The 24,487-nt window shown below is 41.2% G+C and overlaps 1 protein-coding gene across 1 annotated transcript in view; it reads right to left on the bottom strand.

Moving 5' to 3' along the window:
- The window catches only part of ANO2 (anoctamin 2), a 158,112-nt gene that overhangs the window by 72,422 nt on the left and 61,203 nt on the right, over nucleotides 1-24,487 (bottom strand). Inside the window, exons 13-14 of the mRNA XM_026796668.2 lie at nucleotides 24,197-24,279; nucleotides 8,744-8,827 (exon numbers count right to left, since the gene is read on the bottom strand). Coding sequence (XP_026652469.2) covers nucleotides 8,744-8,827; nucleotides 24,197-24,279 — 167 coding nt within the window. The remainder of the gene's footprint in view (nucleotides 1-8,743; nucleotides 8,828-24,196; nucleotides 24,280-24,487) is intronic.

The raw sequence follows: 24,487 nt of genomic DNA on the forward strand, positions 1-24,487 counted from the left end.
AGTAAATCCAAGTTACATTTTGTCCTATTGCTAAGATACTTCTAGTAAGACTCAAGTTATATTTTCTTTCAAAATACGCTTATTGTGGTCAAACCAATTTGTCTGCACTTATATGAATAATTTCTTTCCTGCATTTCACAGAATTGCACAGTTAGAATTGAAAGGGACCTCTGGAGACCATCTTAGTTCTCTATCCTGCTTAGAGCAGGGTCACCAAGAGCAGGTTTCTCAGGCCTCTGTGCAGACAGGCTTTACTCATCTCTAGCAATGGAGACTTCACAAAGTATCTGGGCAAATTACAATCATAGAATTACAGGATAGTTTGAGTTGGAAGGGACAGTAAATCTCAACCTAATTCCGACCCTCTGCCATGGGCAGGGACATCTTCCACTATCCCAGGTTGCTCAGAGCCCCATCCAGCACGGCCTGGATCACTGCCAGGGATGGGGCAGCCACAGCTTCTTTGCACAACCTGTGCCAGGGCCTCACCACCCTCACAGGGAACAATTCCTTCCGGATATCCAAACTAACCTTCTTCTCTGTCAGTGTGAAGCCATTCCCCCTTGTTCTGTCATGCCAGGCCCTTGTCAAGAGTCTTTCTCCATCTTTCCTGTGGGCTCCCTTCAGGCACTGGAAGGCCACAGTGAGGTCACCCCAAAACCTTCTCTTCTCCAGTCTGAACTATTTCTACTCTCCCAGCCTTTCCTCCCAGCAGAGCTGCTCCATCCCTCTGATCACCTTGGTGTCAAGGCTTATTTACTACATGAAATACCACAGTGTGAAGGGGCTTCTAAAAACAATGCCATCGTATCCTTAAATCAAGTGAAACACAAAAATCTGCAGATCAGCAGGCAAGTGTTTTTCAATCAAAAACTGAGCAGCTCAAACTTAGTTAGTTTAGAGTTACTTAGCTCTTTAAGCTTGGAGTTTATGGAATTACAGTGTTCGTGGGATGGATGTCCGAAAGAACTGAATGTAAATACAGTTTATTTCTTTAAAATTACAGACAGGATTAAGTACACATCAAATAAAAAAATTCTTGGCAACTAACTTTACTGACTGTTGTTTCTACAGCCAATTTCTGTCAATTTTGTCCCAAATCTGGGCTTCTGTAGGAGATAAATAGCATGAAATTTACCCTCTAAGTGTGCTCAAAGGAAGGTAAAAAATATACTCCAAGTTACAGGGGTTTGTCACCAGCTCCCAGGACAGGGAGAATACTTTAGTTTTTTTCTTACTGTTTTTTCTAGTGCATTAAATCAAAACCCAGCAGACTTCTGGAGATTTATTTTTCAGCCTGAAAATTTGCTGTGGCACTCCAACCTGTTAGTATAGTCTTTGACAGGGTACCATGCAAGTCAGTTGGTGCAGACTTAAGGACTTTATTACTTACTCAGGCAGAAGTCCCCTTAATTTCAAGTACTGATGAATGCAACCTATAGAAATTAGTCTTTCCACCCTGTTTAATAGGAAAGAGATCTGCATCATCTTGAATGCTGTCAATAAGAAGCTTAGGCCACAATTCAGAAAAAGCATTTAATTGTATCCGTATCCAGGACACTGAAGCCTGTGCTTAATTTTAATCACAGACTTGGGTCAGAGTTCTACAATTGAATAATGCAATCTGTAGCATCACCCAAGAGAGAATGCTTCCTTCAGCCAAAATCTTAATAAGCTACATAAATAAGACCAATAAACAGCAGCCTTGCCTCCTCTTGTTTCTCGGTTCAACACACTCTTCTGACAAAGACCACTATTTTTGTTTATAATTTTTTTAGCAGAATCTCACAAGTAAAAAGCATTTTCTTAAAATTCTTGCTCTCATCTGCACTGTTCAGCCTCCAACAGTTGAATAAAAAAGTATCCAGTATTCTGGATTTTAGCTGTCTAGGAAAAACAAAAGTTACTCCTTTGGGAAAGACAAGCAATGATTTAATTTACTTATAACTGTGAAGAAAAAGAATGGAAGATAGATGAACAAGCTGATGTTATTGCAAGTTAATCTCTGTCATCTCCCTAAGGACACCAAGATGAGGGAAGGGCCTTGAAAACAGGAGAAAGAACAATCTTGTATCCATTCTCACAGAAAGGACAAAAGAATAATTAAGGAATTAAGAAATATTGATAATTAAGGAATCATAATAAGTCTCACTTTGTTCTCTTGAAAAGTGAAGAAACCCACCCTAAACACATCATGAGAAGTCAGTATTTGTGAAGAGTCGTTCTGGATTTACCAAGGGTGAATCATTTCCTGCACCAGCCTGGCTGCTTTTGGTAAGGAAAATGACTGGACCTGTGGGCAAGAGGAGACTTGTCCTTGTCATTTGCCTTGACTTCAGCAAAAGTGATTTCCATGGTTTGCTCAGAGGGTGTTAGTAAGTGTGCCTGGAAACCTGTAACAGCTGGAGTACTGCTGCGGTCATCCTAGAACCACCCTGCTTTACAGGAGAAGGTGATGGAATGCTTAGTCCTGGACAATGATTTTAGGCTGGGGTGGGTCAAGAGATGGTCAGTTTTCTTAAGCATGCAGCTGCCATCCAGAGAGAACTGGACTGACTGAAGGAACAGGTCTCTACTAACCTCCTGAACTTCATCAAGAGCAAATGCCTTTAAAGCAGAAAACTCCTTGGAGGAGAACTGACTCTAGTGAAAAGACCCTTTGTTGTCTGCAGAAAACAAGATGAACAAGAGCCAGGACCATGCCCTGATAGCAAAGTCCAATAGCACGTGGGCTGTGTCAATGCATGGGTCCAGGGAAGTGATTACCTCAGCTTTTCAGCACACTAAAATATTGGTTTGGGCCTTCCAGTAGAAGACATTATTGCCACTACTTATGTAAGTCAAGGGCAGAGAACGTGTCCAAGGAAGAGAAACTGAGGAACAAGGCTTGCTCAGCACAGTTAAGGAGCTCATCAAAAGACAGGGCCAGGCTATTCACCGTGGTTAATGCTGGAAGTACAAGAGACAATGGGCTTAAACTGGAAGCAGAGACGTTCAGGCTGGATATAATGAGAAGTTTTCACACAATGAGGACAGTCAGGGCATGTCCAGAAAGATGTTACCATCTCCATCCTTGGACATTTCCATAACCTGACCAGGTAATATCCTGAGTAACACAGTTTGAGATCACACTTTTTGACAGGAGTAGTTATGTGGACTACATAAGATCCTAAAAGCCTTCCCAACTTGGAATATTCTACAATAATACACGTTTAAGGATTTTGTTACTTCATATTGAGAGTGTAGGAAGAGCTATTTCCTACTGAAGTCTGGCTGGAATGTAATTGTAGACACAGGAGCACAGCACTGTGGCCATACATTGGGTTCATCTCTCTGATACAAAAGAGGAAATCCCATTGTAGATTTTCTGAGGAACAGAGAGCAAGTGGGGACATTTTTAGCTGTATTTCTTCCACTACTCCATACAACGATAACCAAATTCCAAGACAGCAATACTGAGAAGGTTTGAACACATGCCATGTACTCTAAAGTTAAAGAACCCTCACATCTAAATAACACATTGAAAGACCATGTCAACACTCCTTTGAAGACATAAATTCTGCTTATGAATACTCTGGTATGAAACATCCATAGCCTAGAAGTCAAATAAACATTAAAAAAACCAGAATTATGACAAGTACAAGTATGAAAAAGAGGAAGAGATCTCTGTGGAAGATTAGAATCGTGTGTCCTCATTCATCTTCAGCCATTCTTTTATTTTCATTCAGTCATTTTTTTATTTTCAAAAGTTAATGATACAAGAAATAAGCTGGAAAAGAAAAAAAAAAGTAATTTATTACATACTCATCTTACTATCTCATATGTTTAGAAAGATGTTTCTCAAAGTAAAGACATGAAAGAGGCCAGAAAGACACTAGCCAGTTGAAGAAATATTGTATCAAATGGATGGGTTTCTTGTACTAATAATATGGTTCAATAAATGCTAAAATACTAGGGATTAAAGAAGTCTGGGTATCTTTAAAGTTCTTTTATAATTTTGATTATTCAAACTGGTATTTATGACCAATTATCTTGTTTTTTTCTACAGAGTTTCAGCTAATATTTACAATAATAAGAGATTTTTTTTTCTTTAGCTAATCTTATCAAGGACTTGCTTATGGAAGAAATGGGCTCCAGTATCTGAAAGGATTTTTAGTCCTTATGGGAGATTTGCTTACGGAAGATTGGTAATCAACTGCTAGCAAGAATTTTTATTTCATGTTTTACAATGTTGAAATTTAAAAAATAGATATATAAAGTATTAGCAATGCACAATTCTACTTCCTATTTATCTGTATCATCCTTTACACCAGAGACCCTCCTCTCCAAATCAGCTTGCTTTAACTCAGTTGTTAACTGAAATGATGGTTCAGAAAGAAATATTTCTTTTTTGTTTCAATTACCAGCTGAATTAACTATTTGAATAATTGATTCTGCCAGTATCATATTTAAAATGAATTAAAGGAAAGACAGAATGCCAGAATCTATTACTCCTAGGGTTTGCTCCAAGTCAGGACACAAGCCAAAAGACAAGCCCTTATTTTTCTATAAAGAAAATTTTTCTTGAGAAATATGTAGAATGAGTTATTCACTTTCCTGCCAAATAGGAAAGATAAGAACACACACACACACACATACACACACACATGTGTATATATATATATATATATATATACACACATGTTACGTTCAATCATGTTTGCCAGATCAGCTGGACATTTAATGAAAAAGAAGTCAGGGTCATCTCTCACAAAAATGACTGGAAGGCTTTCCATCAGCTCCAGTGAGAGTTGGATCTAGCCCCATCTGCATGTTTTCAGGCACAAGACCAATTTTCATTTCCTGACCTCTGTGTAATTCCATTGAGGATTCCACTACTGCAGAGAGAGAACATCTCAGAAGACTGCAAATATCCACCACATTTTCAGTTAACATTCTGCACATGCAGTAACTTAACCCTATTCATTAAAGACTTCTATCCACATCTTCTGTGTTAGAGTTCATTTAAGAAAAACAAAATATACCATTAATTGCTTCATTACAAAGCTTGCATCTGCTGTGTTTGCATGAATGTATTATCAGATACATGCATTCATACATGTGTGTGTAATCCTTCATCTCTGCTGCAAGAACAAAAATGCCTTTTGATGTACATGAATAAAGGAGCTATACATTGCAAGCCTTTATATCAGAGAATCATAGAATGGGTTGAATTGGAAGGGACCTTGAAGATCAGTCAGTTCCAACCCCCTGCCATGGGCAGGGACACCTTCCACTAGCCCAGGTTGTTCCAAGCCCCATCCAACCTGGTCTAGAACACTTCCAGGGATGGGACAGCCACAACTTCTCTGGGCAACCTGGGCCAGGGCATCACCACCCTCACAGGGAAGAATTTCATCCTAATATTTAACCTAAATTTGTTCTCTGTCAGTTTGAATTCATTCCACATTATGCTGTCACTACATGTCCTTGTTAATAGCACGTGACCATAAAGAATTAAACAGTAATACTGACTACAAGACAGGTCATTCCAGATTTCCCAGATCGGTCCCTTAGAATTTTCTAAAATCAATGTCATAATTCATAAAGACTGTCTATTTATCTATTTGCTACTTAACCTGAGACATTTCACACAAATGTTTCAACTCCTTTAGCTGTAAATGAATTCTCTCCTGAAATAATAGAAGTTAGTGTTACTGTTCATCAATCTTTTGTGAAGCTCTCTGAGCTCTCGCAGTTTCTTTCTCACTCCTCCAAATAACCAATCAAATATTTATTCAAACAGCCTGAACAGAGTGGAGGAGGGTGAAATTTTGTTCTTTTCTTATTCCAGTAGCAGAAACACACCCAAGTGGTGTTTTGTATGAGAGCTATATTCTAGAACACAACCCCCACTGGGCAAGTAATATATTATATGTGTCATACTTTGTCTTGCCAGGCTCATCAGGCTGATTTGGAATTTGCTGCCTGGGTAGAGTGACTCATATGTTTACTGGGCCTGACAGGTGCTGGGCATCTTCCACACTCATTAAAGTTAATGACTTGAACAGCAGAGAGGAAAAACTGTGTGCTGGTTTCCTCTGAACATGTACTCCCAAGTTATCATTTAAGAGAGGATGTAAGTGGTGTGACCTTTCTGCTGCAATCACAAAAGCAGCTGCTAACCAAACCCCTGTCCCCTTCATTGCAAAAATGACCCGATTAGCTTCACAGGAACTCCTTGTTGGAGTAAGGCAAGGAAAAAAAATGCACTGTACAAAAAGCTTTGCACATAAAAGCTGCTTCTTGCCATAAAATCAGTCACTTCCTCACTGGAACAGAGGAATTAACATACTGGAAACAAGCCAATAATTTTATAGAAATATATGCCTTTAAGTAAACTCTACACCAGTATGCTCACAATAGCCACTCTTTGGCATAATTTCTATCCCAACAAGCCACAGCTGCTGAGCTGGAGACTTCTGACTTGAAGTTAGATAAGTAATGAGAAATTTTAGGCAGCAGTACCAGAGCCAATCCTTTGATATTAACTCCATATGACAGTGTTTGACCAGCCACACTAAAAAAGATATGCCTTTAATTTACAACAGTTTGCTAAAAATATTCAGGAGAAAACTTCACAGAGACTTATGCCATGAAATTAGACTGTCAACCAAAACATGAGGAGATAGAAACCTCACAGACATCTGTGTATTCACACAAAACCAAGAAATTAGGAGGACTGAATCCTTAACTACAGAGACATCTCTACTTTGATGCCTGTCCAGACGCTAGATCTCCCCTAGTAAGATTACAAAGTTCTGTACCCTGGCATCCACTCAATAAGACAGAAATACTGAGCCAGAGACCTCACAGAAACCTGTGTCTTAATATTAACCTGCCACACAAAATCTTCTGAGCTAATGGTCTTGCAAAAAGAAAAGGGTGAAATCTCTAAAAATAAGGCTAAATAATTATTGCAATCTTAAATACTCACCACTTTTAATGTTTAGTTTTTCAAGGTCTTCCATAGCAAAATGTAATGGTGCCTTTCCACATTAGGACTGTTTAACGGAACTGTTATGTTTAGGTTTTTTCCTCTTCTGCAGTTCTCACATCAACATCTATTGTTCTCACAATTTTATAAGACACTCGTGTACAAAGGCCTGAGCAACACATCTTCCAAACCCAGACTAATGTGCTGTTTTCTGGACAGAATTAGTAAGCTAGAATGTTCACTGATGGAAAACTGCTCAGTTGCTTGGAATATATTTCAGTAATTTGGGGAACACTAATTCATAAATTTGGGGGTTTTTTCCATCCACATTAGCACAGAAAGCAATTTGACAAAAAATACACCATGTTAGACTTCATTCTTGATGTCTGAAAGGAGTTTTTCCTAGTTTTGTAGTGCTGGATCTTACATTGTTCCTTGTTTTCCACCTATTTACTTAACATTTCTCCTTGGGTTGTTTTTTGGCTTTTGGTGTGGGATTTTCTCATTTGGTTGGTGTTTTGGGGGATTTTTGTTTGGGGCTTTTTTATGTTTCTTTTTGTTTTACCTTAAATTAATATCTAATTTATAATTATTTCTGTATCTCAGATAAGCAAGATAATCATAATATTCTGCAGCATCAATGGCTGACTTGTTTCCGGTTCCCATTTACCTTAAGCCAAAACAACAAAAGCTGAAGAGCAACTATTTTATTGGACTTTTACAGTCCTTGATTCCTCACTTGAAAGCCCAAGGGAGCTGTACAATGTGTAATACCCCACAGTGCTCTGTGAGTCTCTGCTTCTTGGGCAAGATCAAAACCACCACTACAATTATTGAGAATCTTTCCATGTTTTGCTGTGGCGTTTGTTTGGGCACAACAGGTAACAGGCAGGCTCACTGAAATGAAAGATTCCCTGGAAACACTTTACAATGGTGGTCAGCAGAAGAAAGGGATAATGTAGTTCTGCCACAAGCTAAATTTGTTGGACCAAACCTGAAAACTTGAAAATTCTCCACTTCGGATACTGATTCTCAACCTATAATCAAATTAAACTGATTTTTTCTCCCTGGAAGCTGAACATGGTATTGGAATGCTTTGACTTTCCTGGCACATGTGGAATGCAGGGAAAGAGCAATGGTTAACCAAGCCTAATGGACCAAGACTACAGAACTTGTGAATATTTAGAAAATAGACCTCAGTCAACAATTTACAAGATGAGATTGATAAAAAAGGTCTTGTTCAAAAAAGTTTGAAATAGACATAAAAATCCTGAACCCTGTTCAGTCTGAAAATTATCTACCAACTATTTTTCAATTTATCCTGGAAATGTCATTAAAACTTCACAACTGTGAAGTTTAACTGCAGCAGCACTAAAGTCACTGAGGTTACCTTTGCAATTGAAATCACCATAATAAAAGTTGCTTTCTCCATTGTGCAGAAAGTACTGACATTCTGAGGGAGGAGGGATTGCTATAAGAATTCTGTAGTGATTCTCTTGGGAATCAGGCAATACTCCACAGATTGGGTCGTGAACCACCTGTCAACCCCATTTCTATGCAAATTGCTTTACTTTGAAAGACATGACCTCAAAGCCCTGGAATGGCACTGCAGGCCTACATTTCAGCACATGGCCACCTACCAACTCAAAAGGCTAATTAACATCACCAAAAAGTGCCTTTTGTAACCTCTGAGAGACAGACAAAAATATAATCACAACATAACTAAACACAAATCCCACGTAAATTAAAAGATAAGGTGCACCTCACCTCGTTTGAACTTTCTGTTGTAATGTTTTTATTTTTCAGCTTTTTCTGCAGCAATTTGGTTTCATACTCTGGCCTGGGATGTTCCTGAAAAGACAGAAACAAACAAACAAATGCTATTATGATTAGGAGAAAATTCCCAAAATTTTTGGTCATATTTACAAACAAAACCATCAAGATGATTCAACTCCACACGCCTTTTGGACTAGGCTGTCAGATCTGGCCCAGCTTCCCTAATCAATAACCTTTCAATGTGCCCTTGCAAAATATATTTTCCTCTCCCAAATTAGAGCATAAATTAAATGAGATGAAAAAAATTTACCAGGCTTTTCAAGTGAGCAGCTCACAAAAGAGAAAAGTATCATGCATGTCCTCATTCCCACCAAGTTCTGAATCCACGCAGAGCTGGAATTTGGATTGATATCTCCCACAAAAAAAAGACTATTCCTACAGCAGTGGTCCTATAGCACCCCTCTTTACTATAATAAGAACCCTTGCATATCAGCCCCATCCAAAATAATGGATTATTAACATTTTTTAATTAATCTGATAGTCATGGAGAGAACAAAATCCATTCTAAATTAATAAATCTTCATGAGCAATAAAAGGGGGCCTACATGGAACTGACACAACATTTTCACCACAGCAGACACAACCCTCACTATTCTCTGTTGCATGTGAGAATATAAACACAGTAACACCTCCAAAATATTTTTTTATCCTGATAGTGAGGTTTTCCTAATGCATTCAAAAAGTATGTGATAAAGTATCATTTAAATAACTGAATCTTGGAATACTTTGAGTTGGAAGAGTCCTTACATCTCATTCCAACCCATTTGCCATGGGCAGGGACACCTTCCACTGTGATGAGTAAATGCTTTTGGTCGCAAGCAATAGCAAAAGTCACAGGGTCTTGCAAACAATCAGAAAAATGTAATTATTAATTACACACTTTGCATGGAAATGGGTGTGTAATCCCTAACCTACTATAAAAGAACATGGCACTGGGCTTTGGATAAAAGAATGAGATGAAAGGGAAGAGAGAAAAGGAGATTAATAAGAGAGAGAGAAAGAGATGAGCAGCCCTAATTCCAGTGTTGATTCCTGATGGGGTAATGAGGTGTCCAGGATCCTAAGGGGTGCCACCTAGGAGTGCTGTGTGTTTCCCTTTTAGGGATGGGTTTCTCCCCTGAAGGTAAGTTTCTTGCTTTCCCGTCAAATAAGTTATCTTGAACCCTCCATCCTTTCAGACCTTTCTGGAACTGGACAAGGAGCTTTCAGGGGTCTTGGGTGGTCTTGATCCCCTCTACAGTCCATGTCCACTTCTTGGCCTCATTCCTGCACTTTTTAGTTGTGCCTCTGTGGACTTGACCAAGATATTTGCTCCAGAAAAGTGCTGCACTACCTCCACATGTCCCCCTTCACCAGTCCCATTTGGTTCTTCCTCCTGGCATGCTGGTACCAACAGCCCTTGCCTGTGTCTACCAACAAACCTCAGTTGGCTCCGTGGCTACCCCAGTATCAGTGTTTGAGACACTCAGCAGACACTTCTTTTCTGGGTATCTACACAAGGCTGCTCCAAGCCCCATCCACTGGAGCACTGCCAGGAATAGGGCAGCCACAGCTGCTGTGGGAAACCTGTGCCAGGGCCTCTCCACCCTCACAGGGAACAATTTCTTCCCAATATCCCATGTAAACCTGCCCTCTGTCAGTGTGATGCCATTGCCCCTTGTCCTGTCACTCCAGGTCCTTGTCAAGAGTCTCTCTCCATCTTTCCTGTGGGCTCCCTTCAGGCACTGCAAGGCCACAATGAGGTCACCCCAAAGCTTTCTCTTCTCCAGGCTGAACAATCCCAATGCTTTCCAGCCTTTTCTTGTAAGAGAGGTTCTCCATCCCTCTGATCCCTCTTCTGGATGACACGCAGAACTCCAAGAAACAGTAAGGCACAGGTAAACTCTAACATTACTAAAAAAGCTGATCAGCAGCAAAAATGGTGGTAAGCAGGATGAGAAAAAGACAAAGATACAACAAAAGGCATTTGAAGTTGCTGCAGTCAACACCTGTATCTTGATGCTTCTTAAATTTTTACTGGATTGTGTTGATTTGCATTATTTGCTACGATTCTTCCTTATATAAAAATTCAGAGGTTGGATGTGACAAACATCTTGAGACTTAAATGAAGAAAGGATGAAGATATCTGGCATGGGTAGCTACATGAGAGGAGACAGCTTCGTCAAAGCAGGGAAAGGAGATAAATGAGGCTGTAAGAAACTGAGAAGATCTAGATAAACTATGCTACTTCAGACCTGAATTTGTTTTCTTCCTTTTTCCTCTTACTTTCTGCTAAACAAAGTATTCTGAGACATGAGGAGCAGTCTCCAGAGATCAGAGCAACTTTTGAAAACTGATTTGAATGAAAACTAGGTGAAATAAAAGAAAATAAATGCCAAGCAAAACATTGTACACTAAATTAATTTTGGCTATTGACAATTTTGCTCTGAGAGCATATTCTGTTCCAATTTGGCCAAATTATGTTTAACTTTCCTAGTAAGACATTTCAGTATCCTTTTAACTGCCTTCCATACACCTACACCTGGACTGGAATAGTAGTTGATCTGTCTTCGTTGAATTTGCCAAGTCATCTTACCCTTGACTGAACAGACCAAAGAGCTCTCTGGAATGCATTTTGTATATATTCCTTTTATGACTACTTTGCACCAAATATTTCTTTGCAGTCCAGACTTAGGGATGTTTGACCCATGTATCCATGGATGTGAAGGGACAATTCCACTCAGCTGTAAAAAGAGTGTGGTTCAGAATAAATTCTTTGTCTGAAAATGGGAAGAGTCCTACACTTAGGACAGCAAGCTAGAAATAGTTGTGATGTCTTCACAAAGGCCAAATGTCCATGTAGAGATAGATCTGAAAACCAGGATGCTGGAAGTTGCCAGTACACTTATTGAAAACCATGTGAGCCAAGGTACTGCGAGGCCAAATGAGTGCTCCAAGTAGAAAACAATAATTCCCATTCTGAAAACAAAGAGCCAAAATATGAAATATTTACTCAGGCAAAACTCATGTTGACAGTGGAATTTTCTTTGAGAGTGGTCTCCAGGATTTGCCTCAAACATACACATGTGTATCTACTATCCATCAAATTAAGCTTCTGTAGAAAATGATCCAGTTTGATAAGAATAAATAATGTAAACCCATCTCTCCTTAATTTCCCTTTGATTTAGAACAAACGTGATAATAAAATTTTACAAACATGCATGACAAACACATGGAATGTATTTTTTAAAAAAAAATTAGAACCATAGCAACTATCCCAGATTTGACAGACCAAAGGAGTTTTCAAAAAAAATAAGCCATACACTTTCAGTGAAGGCAAAGACCCACTGAAAATTCCTTGAACATCCTTATGCTAACACCCTGAACACAAGCAGAGCAGCTAAGCAGTTCACACTGATGGGAAGGAAGGTTTTCACAAATAAAAATTGGAATAACCCAGCTGCTGCCCCAAAGCCAGATGCAAATGTGGAATGAGCAGAACAGAGAACCCAGCTGTTCCCTGCTGCAAAAGGGTTAATTATTAGAAATCAAGGACTAAAACCCTCTATTTCTTATGACGGTGACATAGGATGCACGAGGTGAGAAATCTAGGGAAGAGTTTGTCATTCACACCAAGGATCTGTTTAGACTGCCCTATTAATAGGATGCTTGTCAAGGAAAAATAGTTTTATATGACAGGATGGAGTCACTGGTAGATTATCACAATCTTTTTAGTCCAGATCACTTTCAAAATAACTCTAATAAATGAAAAATTAGAGCAAAAGCTTGAAAAAGTCATGTAGCATGAACACAAGTTTAGGAGTGTTAAAAGGTACTGAGTAAGTATACAGGAACTCAGTCATTAAAGATATTCTAGAGCAACATAAAACAATTCACCAAGAGAAACTAGAAGGTTCTATTATGGGATTGTATTTGCCAGACAGACAGAGAGATGTTATGCCTTTGTTTGCTTTCATTGAGCAAGAACAGTGGTAATGCTTTGGGAAAATACCTGTAAAACTAAATTTTGAAATTTGGCCTCATATTTTGAAGCTCCCTTAAGCTAGGACCAAACAACCAAATGCTGCCATTTCAACAGCAGACAACATATTTTGTGGGTAACTGTAGCAGAATATAGCATCATTTATGGTTGTTCCTCACACAATTCAAACCCAACCCATTTAAATACTCCCATACTGATGAGTGGAACTGTGTAAATTGTAGAATCACACAATGGTCTGGGCTGGAAGCAACCTTTAAGATCATCCCATTTGCAACCCCTTGCAATGCGCAGTGACACTTTCCTCTAGACTAGACTGCCCCATCCAACCTGACCTTCCAGGGATGAGGCAGCCACAGCTTCTCTGGAATACCTGTGCCAGGGCCTCTCCACCCTCACAGGGAACAATTTCTTCCCATTATCCAATCTAAACCTGCTCTCTTGTCAGTGTGAAGCCATTTCCCCTTGTCCTGTCACTTCGGGCCCCTGTTAACAACACCTGATTCCCTATCTTGTGTGTTCTCCAAGGGGCACATCCCTGGCAAACCCTGCTTACCTACCTGGATCTCCTGAGTCAGTGGAAAGAAGGAGAGGAACAAAGAAAGACCTCAAGGTGGTCCCTGTTCCTAGTGGGGCAGTGCTGGATAAAGACAGATTTAACCTCTCTGAACCTAGGGGAGGGAAGAACTTGTGCCACCCTAAGTAACCCAGCCTTTGAGTGGCCCCATCCCAACACCCCAAGGAATCAAGACCAATAAAAAAAAATCAAACTGTTTTGAGCCTTGAAGAAAATTCAGTTCTAGAAAGGACAGAGTAGGTCATTACAACATTAAAGGAATCAATGAAAGTAAATGAGAGCATGTTGATATGTCTGTAGAAGAGAAAGAAAGGAGGAAAATATACTGAAGGCCCAGGATATTCTGGGAGTGAAATACATCAACAGTCTGGGAGTGAAAAAATGTAATCACACACCTTTACCAACTTCTTGGAAAGCAAAGAAATTTTCATCTGACTTTGTTCTTACAGTTTACAGCTTTAAACATGTTTAAAGTGTGCCTCCATGTGTAATCTTTTAGTGGAGCAAAAACTGGTACTAAACAGTTTCCCCAAAGAGCTGCAGGACAACATTCATTCTTCAGCATTCCTTCCCCAGCTATCCTAATGAAACTCTCATCCTCCTAAACACAGGACTTAAATATAACATTGAAAGGATTTGTTTAGAAGAACAGGGCTAATCAAGGATCACTGACTAATTAGTGTTAGAAAAAATTTAATGAAGGTCAGGGAAGACTCACTGAAAAGAGTAATGAAACCCAAAAAAGGTTACTAAAAAAGCATACAAAGAATTTTAAAAATATTTGGAAACATGGACCCAACAGGAAAATAAGAATAGTTACAGGAAAAATGTGAGAAAATGCATCTGGAGAAAACAATCCAAACTAAAGATCTCATTGGCACAAGAAACTTGAGGATGCAGAAAGGAGATATTTGAAACAAGAAAAAATATTGTAGCTACAAATTCCCCTTTTACCAATACTGGACAAGAGGGCTACACAGTTATTTTATTAGAGCCTCCTCTTGGAGGATTTTAGCAAACAAAAATATCTCATGCTTTGTGGCTTAGTAGACACTATAAAAACTTCAGGAAAAGGAGTCTGCTCCTGTCATTTGCAAAGTGGATGACAAAGTGAAGCCATCAAACTGATCAGGTCAAAATAAATTTTGAAACCATGGTAGAGAAAATAAAGTTACATCAAGATCAAGTTAGGTGAGAATGGAATGTATCTGTAAACATATTTAATGTAACCAAGTCAGCTTGTTTTTTAAGTTTTTTTAATTCTCTTTTACTCAATCTACCTTCCTTATTAGTCTTAACTCAGCAGTAACCCACAGTGACATCAAAGACTTCCCTTAAGTGTTCAATAATTATGGGGTTTTTTTAAACTCATCAAATAGCAAAAGGAAAAACCAGACTTTGGGAATTAGTTTTTAAGTAAACTAAAATGCTTGGCAAACATTTTACAGAACACAGGATTTTAAATTGAAATTAAATATTCCTAAGGAAGACAGACATCCAGGTTTCTCCCTGTTATGACAAAACACTAGAACAGCTTGACTCTTTGAACAATACCAAGACCAGTGAGTGAAGATTCCTTGGCATTTCAATTAATGTAGACTATCCATTTGACTTCCAAGTTCTTGCCCAAATTCTAAAATTTCATCTTTTGTAATTGCATTTCTATTTCAGTTTGCACAGGATCATTGGCAAAATGTGGGAAAATCTCTTCCACCCAAAAAAAACAAAGCAGAAATATTGTGGAAATACTGTTTCTGAAGATTCATGGGAAGGCAAGAGCTTCTACCCCCCAATCATTAATTGGAGTCCATCTGTACTTCTTCACCAAGCAGAAGAGGGTATGGATTCTCCCACCTCTATTCCTGGTTTACTCTTGGCCATATCACTTATTACACACTCTGAACTAGAATGATATGCACAACCTCCTTTGTTGTGTTACACAGTCACACATCTGTGGCAAGGTACATTGAGTAGAGGAATTTCAGGAAGAATTTCTTCACTGCAATGGTTGTTAAAACACTGGAATGGGCTGCTCAGGGAGGTGTGGAGTTACCGTCTTGGAAGGTGTCCAAGGAATGACTGGACATGGCCTCAGTGCTCTGGTCTAGGTGACAAGGTGAGGATTGGTCAAAGGTTGGACTCAATGACCTTGGAGGTCCTTTCCAGCCTCAGTGAATCTGTGGTTCTGTGTGTGTTTATGCACGGTGTTCACAAGGCTTTGTCTGCTGCCATGGTACTGATCTGAGTTTGCTTCTTTTCTTTCTTTCTCTCTCCCATTTGTTTATTGGATGCTCCATTGCTTTTCAACACAATTAGCTGTTTTCCACTTGGTATCCAGTGCTTGCCATTCTTTTCATGGATTTCAGGTGTCCAAACACAAATTCTCTAAGTCTGTAAAGCTGCCAGCTGCAAAGATGCTGTCATGGTTTGACCAGGAAGGAGTGGGAATTCTGGGAAGCTGTGGTCAAACCAATGAAGGTTTTGGGTTTGAGACTGGCGTCCGGTGTGGCCAGTGGGGTTTGGACACACCTCCGAGAATACACAGGGGTTAAAAGCAAGGCACTGCCCTGGCACTTCCTCTTTTGGACATCGTCGGGCGAAGAGGTCAGATCTCTTCCCCCGCCCGGCCCGCTGCTGCTGGGCGGGGGAGGGGCCGCCATGCGGGAGGCCTGGGGCCTGGACAGAGGTGGGGGTTGAGGGGGCTTTCAAGGATGGAAGGGTGGGGGAGCCCCAAGAGACATCGAGACATCGGGCAGCCAGCCCCCCCCCCCCAGGAGAGAGAGAGAGAGCCGGTGGCACCGAATGTGATGGCAGCCAGCCAGGAGGAGAAGGGGGGAGGGAGCCCGGCCGGCCGCAGCAGCAGCACGTGTGGGAGTATCATCTCGTCCCAGGACAGACAGAGACTGAAAACTTTTAACCCTTTCTTGCATGATTGGGGCCTTGCAAAAATGCTAATCCTCCTCGAAGCTGAATAAGAAGGGAGATGAGAGATGAGATAAGATAAGGACCTGGCCCGGAGAATGTGGAGATGATTGGATGGGGAGAGATGATTTGGAGTGGCCTTTTGGCTGGACTTTTCTCGTGGCTATGGACTCAGTTGTTCCTGTGACACAGACTGCATTTAGGGGGAGGCAGTGCCTCAAAACCAGGAAGGTTCTTTGTGAGGACCCCCCGGCCCCAGGGGGTTGGAAAAATATGGGGGGGACAGAGGTCCCAAAAGCAGAGACTGTGCCTTTTTGGAGTGAGACAAGGCATCCTTGAAAGACAACCCTAAAAGCAGCTCTGGTCCATGCCGTCAGTGGTGAGAGCACTGGGCATGGAAGGACGATGTTACAAGCGGCAGAAGGACTCTTTTTTCTTCCGGGCGGTGCCGAAGTAACAGAGAAGCACACGAGGTTTCAGTGTGTTTCCAGGAGAAGCCTATGGAACGAGAAGGACTCCTTTCCTCTTCATGAACTGATGTTTGAGTATACTAAAGTGTCGTGCCGGGCTGGGCAGTTGTTTTGGGAGAATGTATTGGATTGGGAAAGTCAGGTGGTGGGGGAGGAGGAAAATGGTTTTTTTGTAAGGTTTTCAATTCTTTTCTTCTTTTTCCTTATAGTCCCTCCCTATTTTCCTGTAGTTTAAGTAATAAAGTGGTCTTTATGTTTAAGTTAGAGCCTGTTTTGCTTATTCCTGGTCACATCTCACAGCAGACACCAGGGTGAGGCATTTTCATGGGGGGCACTGGCTCTGTGCCAGGCTCAAACCATGACAGATGCACAGAAGCCTTAAGGAGTCTGCCTTCCCAGACTGCCATTGCCAAGACATTTACAAATAAATAGAAGTACATTAATATCTTGTGTGACTCCTTTAAAGCAAGAGATTGGGCCCAGTGTGTTTAAAGAAAGCAATTTACTGAAAGGTTTATAGCCAATGTCCACAAAAATTACACCAAAGGCATTTTTTTCAATATAACTTTCACAAAGTACTTCTCAGCTCTTCAAATTTATGGTTGTTTTTCTCCCTGCTTTGGTTCTGGACCTTCCCTTCCTAACAAAATTGACAATAAATAGCTTAACTCCATCTAGTCTTAAAACTCTTCATCCTCCTGAGCCTCTTCCTTGCCCCTTTCTTGCTCTTTTAACTGATCCCACTTCTGGTTCTTTCTAGCCTAACCTGATCAGACACAAATCTCCCTTTTCCAACATAACTTTTAACACTTGTAAAGACTTCATCATCACTGAAACCTGATGCCAGTAACTTTCTACAGACAAATTTATCCTAATCTTTATGAATCTTATGGCTAAAAGGTGAACAAAACCTGATCTAACTTTTGGGGTTTTGTTGAAGTACCAAGAAGTGACAGGAGATGACATGGTGCATGATTTTCACAGAATTCACAGAATTACTAGGTTGAAAGAGACCTTAAATGTCATTGAGTGCAAGCGATGCCCTAACACCACAGCTAAACCATGGCACCAAGTTCCACATCCAGTCTTTTTTTAAACACATCCACCACCTCTCTGGGCAGGCCATTCCAGAACTTTATGACTCTTCCCATGAAAAACTTTTTCCTAATATCCAACCTATATTTCCCTTAATGCAGCCTGAGACTTTGTCCTCTGGCTCTGTCATTTTCTGCATGTCATGTCAAGAGACATGTCTATTATTCTTTTAAAAAGACCTGCATATACCAGAAAATGGCCAGAAAGGAACAATAATAAAGAGACACATAGAAAATCACTCCAGTAACTGAAAAAAGCCTACAAGAAAGACGGAGAAAGAGACTCTTGGCAAGGGCCTGGAGAGACAGAACAAGAGGGAATGCCTTCACACTAACAGAGAGCAGGGTTAGATTGGATATGAGGAAGAAATTCTTCCTTGTGAGGGTGCAGAGGCCCTGGCACAGGTTTTCAAGAGAAACTGTGTGGGGCTGCCCTATTCCTGGAAGTGTTCCAGGCCAGGTTGGATGGGGCTCTGAGCAACCTGGGATAGTGGAAGGTGTCCCTGCCCATGGCAGGGGGTTGGAGCAAGATGATATTTAAGTCCTTTCCAACCCAAAGCATTCTGTGGTTCTATGAATCTCTGAAAATATTTAGGAACTAAGACTGAAAGAGCAGATGCTTGTTCATCTTAAACAAACAAGGGTGACAGAAACAGGATATTATGATGGATTATGCTGAAAATAGGACAGAAGTAATTCCTGTCTTGATCCTTGGAAAATAAAATAAGAAAAAAAAAGTGACAGAAAAAAAATTACCATGTAGCACGGAGATTTGAAAAGTGCTAGGAAAAGCTTGTTAGCAGCACAGATAGAGAAGTATTAGAGTAGATTACCTAGGGAGGAATTGAAATCTCCACTGCTGGATTTATTTAAGAACAAATTAAGACAAATATCTCTTCATAATGATTTAAGGAGAGTTGATTCTACAAGGCACAAGGGATGGCCTCTCAAGATCCATTCCAGTCTTAGCCTATGATTCTAAGTTCCTAATTCTTCAGCTTGTGCTGAGATTTGTCTGGCACTCCTTTTTTTGTCATAAACAAAGGACTCTTGCTGATCCTATAGTTCCTGTCCACAGACTTTTTCCCACTGCAGGCCTCTTCATCACAGGACCTCACAAACCTATAGATTCTTTCACAGCATTTTGCAAATATTAAGCTGAAGATAAGGATTTTGAACTGTGAGTGATGAACTTGAATCACAAAATCACAGAATCACTAGGTTGGAAGATACCTTAAAGATCAAGTCCAACCCATGTCCTGACAGATAGACTGTGGCACCAAGTGCCACATCCAGTCTTTTTTTAAACACATCCAGGGACGGTGACTCCACCACCTCCCTGGGCAGGCCATTCTAGAACTTTATCACCCTTTCTATAAAAACCTTTTTCCTAATATCCAACCCATATTTCCCCTGGCATAGCTTAAGACTGTGTCCTTTGTTCTGTCAGTTGCTGCCTGGAGAAAGAGACCAACCCCACCTGACTACACCCACCTTTCAGGTAGCTGTAGAGAGTGATTCCCCCCTGAGGCTCCTTCTCTCCAGGCTAAACACCCCCAGCTCCCTCAGTCGTTCCTCACAGGGCTTGTGTTCCAAGCCCCTCACCAGCCTCACTGCCTTCTCTGGGTGTGCTCAAGCCTCTCAACGTCCTCCCTAAACTGAGGGGCCAGAACTGGACACAGCACTCAAGGTGTGGCCTCATCAGTACAGGGGAAGAATGACCTCCCTGCTCCTGCTGGCCACACTATTCCTGATAAAGGCCAGGATGCCATTGGCCTTCTTGCCCAGAGCACACTGCTGGCTCATATTCAGCAGGCTGTCAACCAGTGCCCCCAAGTCCCTTTCTGCCTGGGCACTGTCCAGACACACTGTTCCCAGCCCATAGTGCTGCAGGGGGTTACTGTGGCCAAAATGCAGGACTTGGCACTTGGATTTATTAAACTTCATCTTATTCGACTCTGCCCATTCATCGAATCATTCCAGGTCTCTCTGCAGAGCCCTCCTACCCTCCAACAGATCAACACACATCCCCAGCTTAGGGTCATCTACGAATTTACTAATGAAAGACTGAATCCCCTCAGCCATGTCATCAATAAATATATTGAATAGAACTGGCCCCAGCACAAACCCCTGAGGGACACCCCTGGTGACAGGCCACCAGCTGGATGCAGCACCATTCACCACCTCTGTCTGGGCCCAGCCATCCAGCCAGTTCCTAACCCAGCAAAAAGTGCTCCTGTCCAAGCCGTGTACTGCCAGCTTTTCCAGAAGTGTGCTGTGGGAGACAGTGTCAAAGGCCATGCTGAAGTCCAGGTACACAACATCCACAGCCTTTCCTGCATCCACCAGGCGGGTCACCTGGTCATAAAAGGAGACCAGGTTGATCAAACACGACATATCCCTCCTAAAGCCATGCTGGCTGGTCTGATACCCTGGCCATCCTGCAAGCACTGTGTGGTGACACTCAGTATAAACTGTTCCAGAACCTTACTAGGTACTGAGGCCAGGTCCTCCTTCCCACCCTTTTCGTGAATGGGCATCACTTTGGTCAGCTTCCAGTCATCTGGAACTTCACCAGTGAGCCAGAACTGCCGGTAAATGATGGAGAGTGGCTTTGCAGGTTCATCTGCCAGCTCCCTCATCACCCTGGGGTGGATCCCATCTAGTCCCATGGATTTATAAACATTCAAGCAGCTCAGCAGTTCTCGGACTGCCTCTTCCTGTATAGCAGGGAGACCATTCTGCTTCCTGACACCATCTTCCAACCCAGGAGGACAGCTGTCCTGAGGACAAGCCATCTTCCCACTAAAGACTGAGGCACAGAAGGTATGAAACACCTCCACCTTCTCCTCATCTGTAGTTACTGAGTTCCCTCTCTCATCCAATAGAGAACAAAGGTTGGTCTTACCCTTCCTATTGCTGTTAAGATATTTGTAAAAACTTTTTTATTATCCTTTACAAAAGTTGCCAAATTAAGTTCTAAATGAGCTTTAGTCTCTCTAATTTTTTCTACATGCCCTAGCAACCCCCTTAAATACTTCCTAAGAAGATCTGACCCTCCTTCCAAAGATAATACATCCTCTTTTTATTCCTAAGTTCCTTTGAAACCTTGCTTCCTATCCAGGCTGGACATTTACCTCGTTAATTCATCTTTTAGCACACAGGGATAGTCTGATGCTGTGCCCTCAAGATCTCTGTTTTGAAGCATGCCCACCTTTCCTGGGCTCCTTTGTTGTTAAGGCTGTTTCCCAAAGAGTTCTCTGAATATGTCTCCTAAATAGGCCAAAGTCTGCCCTCCAGAAATCAAATGAAAAAGTCTTACTGATGTTCCTCCTGATTTCACCAAATATCAAGAACTCTATAATTTCATGATCACTGTGCCCCAAACAGCCTCCAACCACCAATCTCCTACCACCCCATCTCTATTTGCAAACAACAGGTCTAACGTCTCCTGGTGGGCTCGTTCACCAGCTGTGACAAGAAAGTTGTCCTCCACACACTCTAGGAACTTCCTGGATTGCCTCTTTTCTGCTGTATTAAGCTCCCAGCAGATGTCTGGTAGGTTAAAGTCACCTTCAAGAACAAAAGTTGGTGATCCTGAAACATTCTCCAGCTGCTTAGAGAATAAGTTGTCTACTTCTTCGTTTTGGTTGAGTGGATGATAACAGACTCCCAGTAGGATGTCAGACTTGTTGGCTTTCCCCTTAATTCTTACCCATAGGCATTCAACTTCATTGTCATTATTTTCAATACTCATGGCACCAAGAGCCTCCCTAATATAAAGGGCCACCCCTCCACCTCTTCTCCCTTTCCTGTCTCTTCTGAAGAGCTTCTAGCCATCCAGTGCAGCACTCCAGCTATGAGAGTCATCCCACCATATTTCTGTGATGGCAATTACATCATAGCTCTGCTGCTTCACCATGGCCTCCAGCTCTTCTTGTTTGTTACCCATGGTGAATGCATTGGTATGCATGCACTTCAGCTGGGCTACAGATTTCACTCCTAAGTCAGGCTTACCACACTTGGCCTGCTTCCAGAGAGCCTAGCTGCATCCCTTTCCCCCTTCAAACTAGTTTAAAGCCCTCTCAGTGAGTTCTGCCAGTTCACAAGCCAAAATCCTACCTCTAACCAGAGAGATGAAGTTCATCTGGTTCCAGCAAGTCAGGTGCCTTAAAAGTTGCCCCATGATCAGAGAACCCAAATTCTGCTGATGACACAAACCCTTGAGCCACTTGTTGGTAATGTGGGCTCTCCTATTCCCTCTTGTAATTTGTCTCTGCTGCCGAAGGGACTGACCAGAACAGCTCCTGTGCTCCTTCCTTATCGGCCACTTGACCTAGTGCCCTAAAGTCCCTTTTAATTGTCCTGACACTCCTCTTTTTAATCTCATCATTGCCAGCCTGGACTATCAGCAGTGGGTAATAATCAGAGGGCCAAATCAGCTCAGGAAGTCTCTTGATAATATCCCATACCCAGGCCCCAGGGAGGCAGAAAATCTCTCTATGGGATGGGTCCAGTCAACATATGGGGCCCTCTGTTCCCCTCAGAAGGGAGTCACCCACTACAACTATACCTCTTTTCTTTATGATGTTACAGGTGGTGATCCTTCTGACAGATGAAGCGTAATTGGGCAGATAATTTTCTTCTACATCATCTGGCTGACCCTCCTCATTCAGAGCCTCATATCATTTCTGAAGTGACACCTGGGTAGGTGATGGGGGTCACAAGGAATTTTAATTACCTCCCCAATTAGGGACCCATTCCCACTCCCCTTCATCCAGCAGGTGTTCTCCTATTTTCTGATGGTGGAGGCCTTCAGAAAATCAGAAAAATATGGTGGTTCATCAAATATGCCACAGAGCCCGCCCAGAGTTTGCTCTCCAGCCTCTCAGTTTGCCCTGCAGTTGGTACAATCTCTGGCAGGGAGCAGTTTGACATCCCATGTGGTACAAGCTGTAATTTGTGATGTGCTAGTACACTGGGTTTGCCTGACAACTCACAGACTGGGAGTACTGGGTTGTACTGTGAGCATCATAACAAGGGAGACAGTCATGGAAAAGCTGAGAAACAGAGACAAAAGAGAGGAGGTTGTTGCCAAGTCAGCAGTGAAGGAATATTTCTGCATTACAGGATAGTGATGGAAGAAGAGGAATACTAGAGTGTGCTGTCTGTTCTCAGGGTCTTTTTTGGTTGTTTTTTTTTTCTAAATTTGTTTTTGTTTTGTTTTAGCCACATATTTTGATCTGGGAAATAGGAAATACAGGAATAACATCGCTACCATGCTATATCATGAAGTCCATCATGTCAGCTTGCTTTTCCCCCATGGTAGTTGCTCCTGCTATTTATCTCCTGTTTGAGCTGGGCTCACCTAGCAGGGCTGAAGACTTGTAGGTGGCTTGTTGCTTAAGGAAGTTTTCTGGAACATGAAGAGAAAAAATGGATTCAAATCCTCCCCATAAACCAAGATGCTGGGAATATGACCCTATTCTAGAGACATCTCAGCATCTAAGGCCAGGGGAAAGTCCAAAGTCTGCCTGTTCTTAGTGATAATTAATGATAAATTATTTATGATAATTATTATGATTTATTATTATGATTATTATGATAATTATTATGATATTATTATTATTTATGATTTTAGTCAGTGCACTTTCTTTAGTCAGGGTTAGAAATGAATCCTTGGATGAGAGAGCATCATTAGAGCAAATCAAAGGATGAAACTATGAACAAAATCAGGGACATTTTAAATACCAATAAACAAGTACATCTCATTTTCAGTCAGTTCAGGTTATGTCTGGAGACCCCATGGCTCATTGGACAGCTCTTTCTGAATAAAGTCACACTATTTATTGTTTTGAAACAGCTCTGTTGGTGAGCACCTCGAGCTCGGGATGATGTACCTAAGGCATCATAGATGTCCGCCCAGACCTCGATGCAAAAATTGCTGATGGTACTGTGACCTGTGGCTGTCATCATCACAAAGAATTCATGTTACACATTATGAAGTGACATGACAAAGTATTTATTCAGTTGTCATTGTGTTATTGCACACTGTACAATGGAAGATGGGCATTCTCAGCAAAACATAATCTGTTCTTACCTTATAAGCCTTTTCAACATTCATTATTAACTTCAGAGTGCTGAACAATAAGGTATAGGTGAGGATTTGCTAAATAAACATTGATACTCAAAACTGTATCAGTTACAGTCCTTTATCTAAACATAGCCACAAATTGCATTGGGCTGGAGAACACTCATGAGAAATCTATACATCAATGCTTTTATAATATGCATCTACAGAATAATTAACACAGTAAATTAGCCCAGGGAGAGGAGATTTACCTCTTCTTCTTCCAGTCCAGTTAGATCCCAGAAGTAACTCAATCTCATCTGCAAACGCTTCCATTGTTCAAGGAACATGGTAGCTTTAAAAGAAATTAAACAATTTAAAAAATGATAAATCCAAAGCCTTGTGGTAAACATTTGTGTTACTTATAAGCTTCAACTGATATTTGAATCCCGTTATGCTAGACCCTTTAAAATTAAGAACTAAGAAATAGCCTCAGGCCCAATTTTAACAAAGAATTCAAGCAAAGCAGTGGGACAATAATTACTATCTTTTAAAAATAAAAT

This window comes from Zonotrichia albicollis, chromosome 4, assembly GCF_047830755.1.
Source record: "Zonotrichia albicollis isolate bZonAlb1 chromosome 4, bZonAlb1.hap1, whole genome shotgun sequence".
NCBI lineage: Eukaryota > Metazoa > Chordata > Aves > Passeriformes > Passerellidae > Zonotrichia > Zonotrichia albicollis.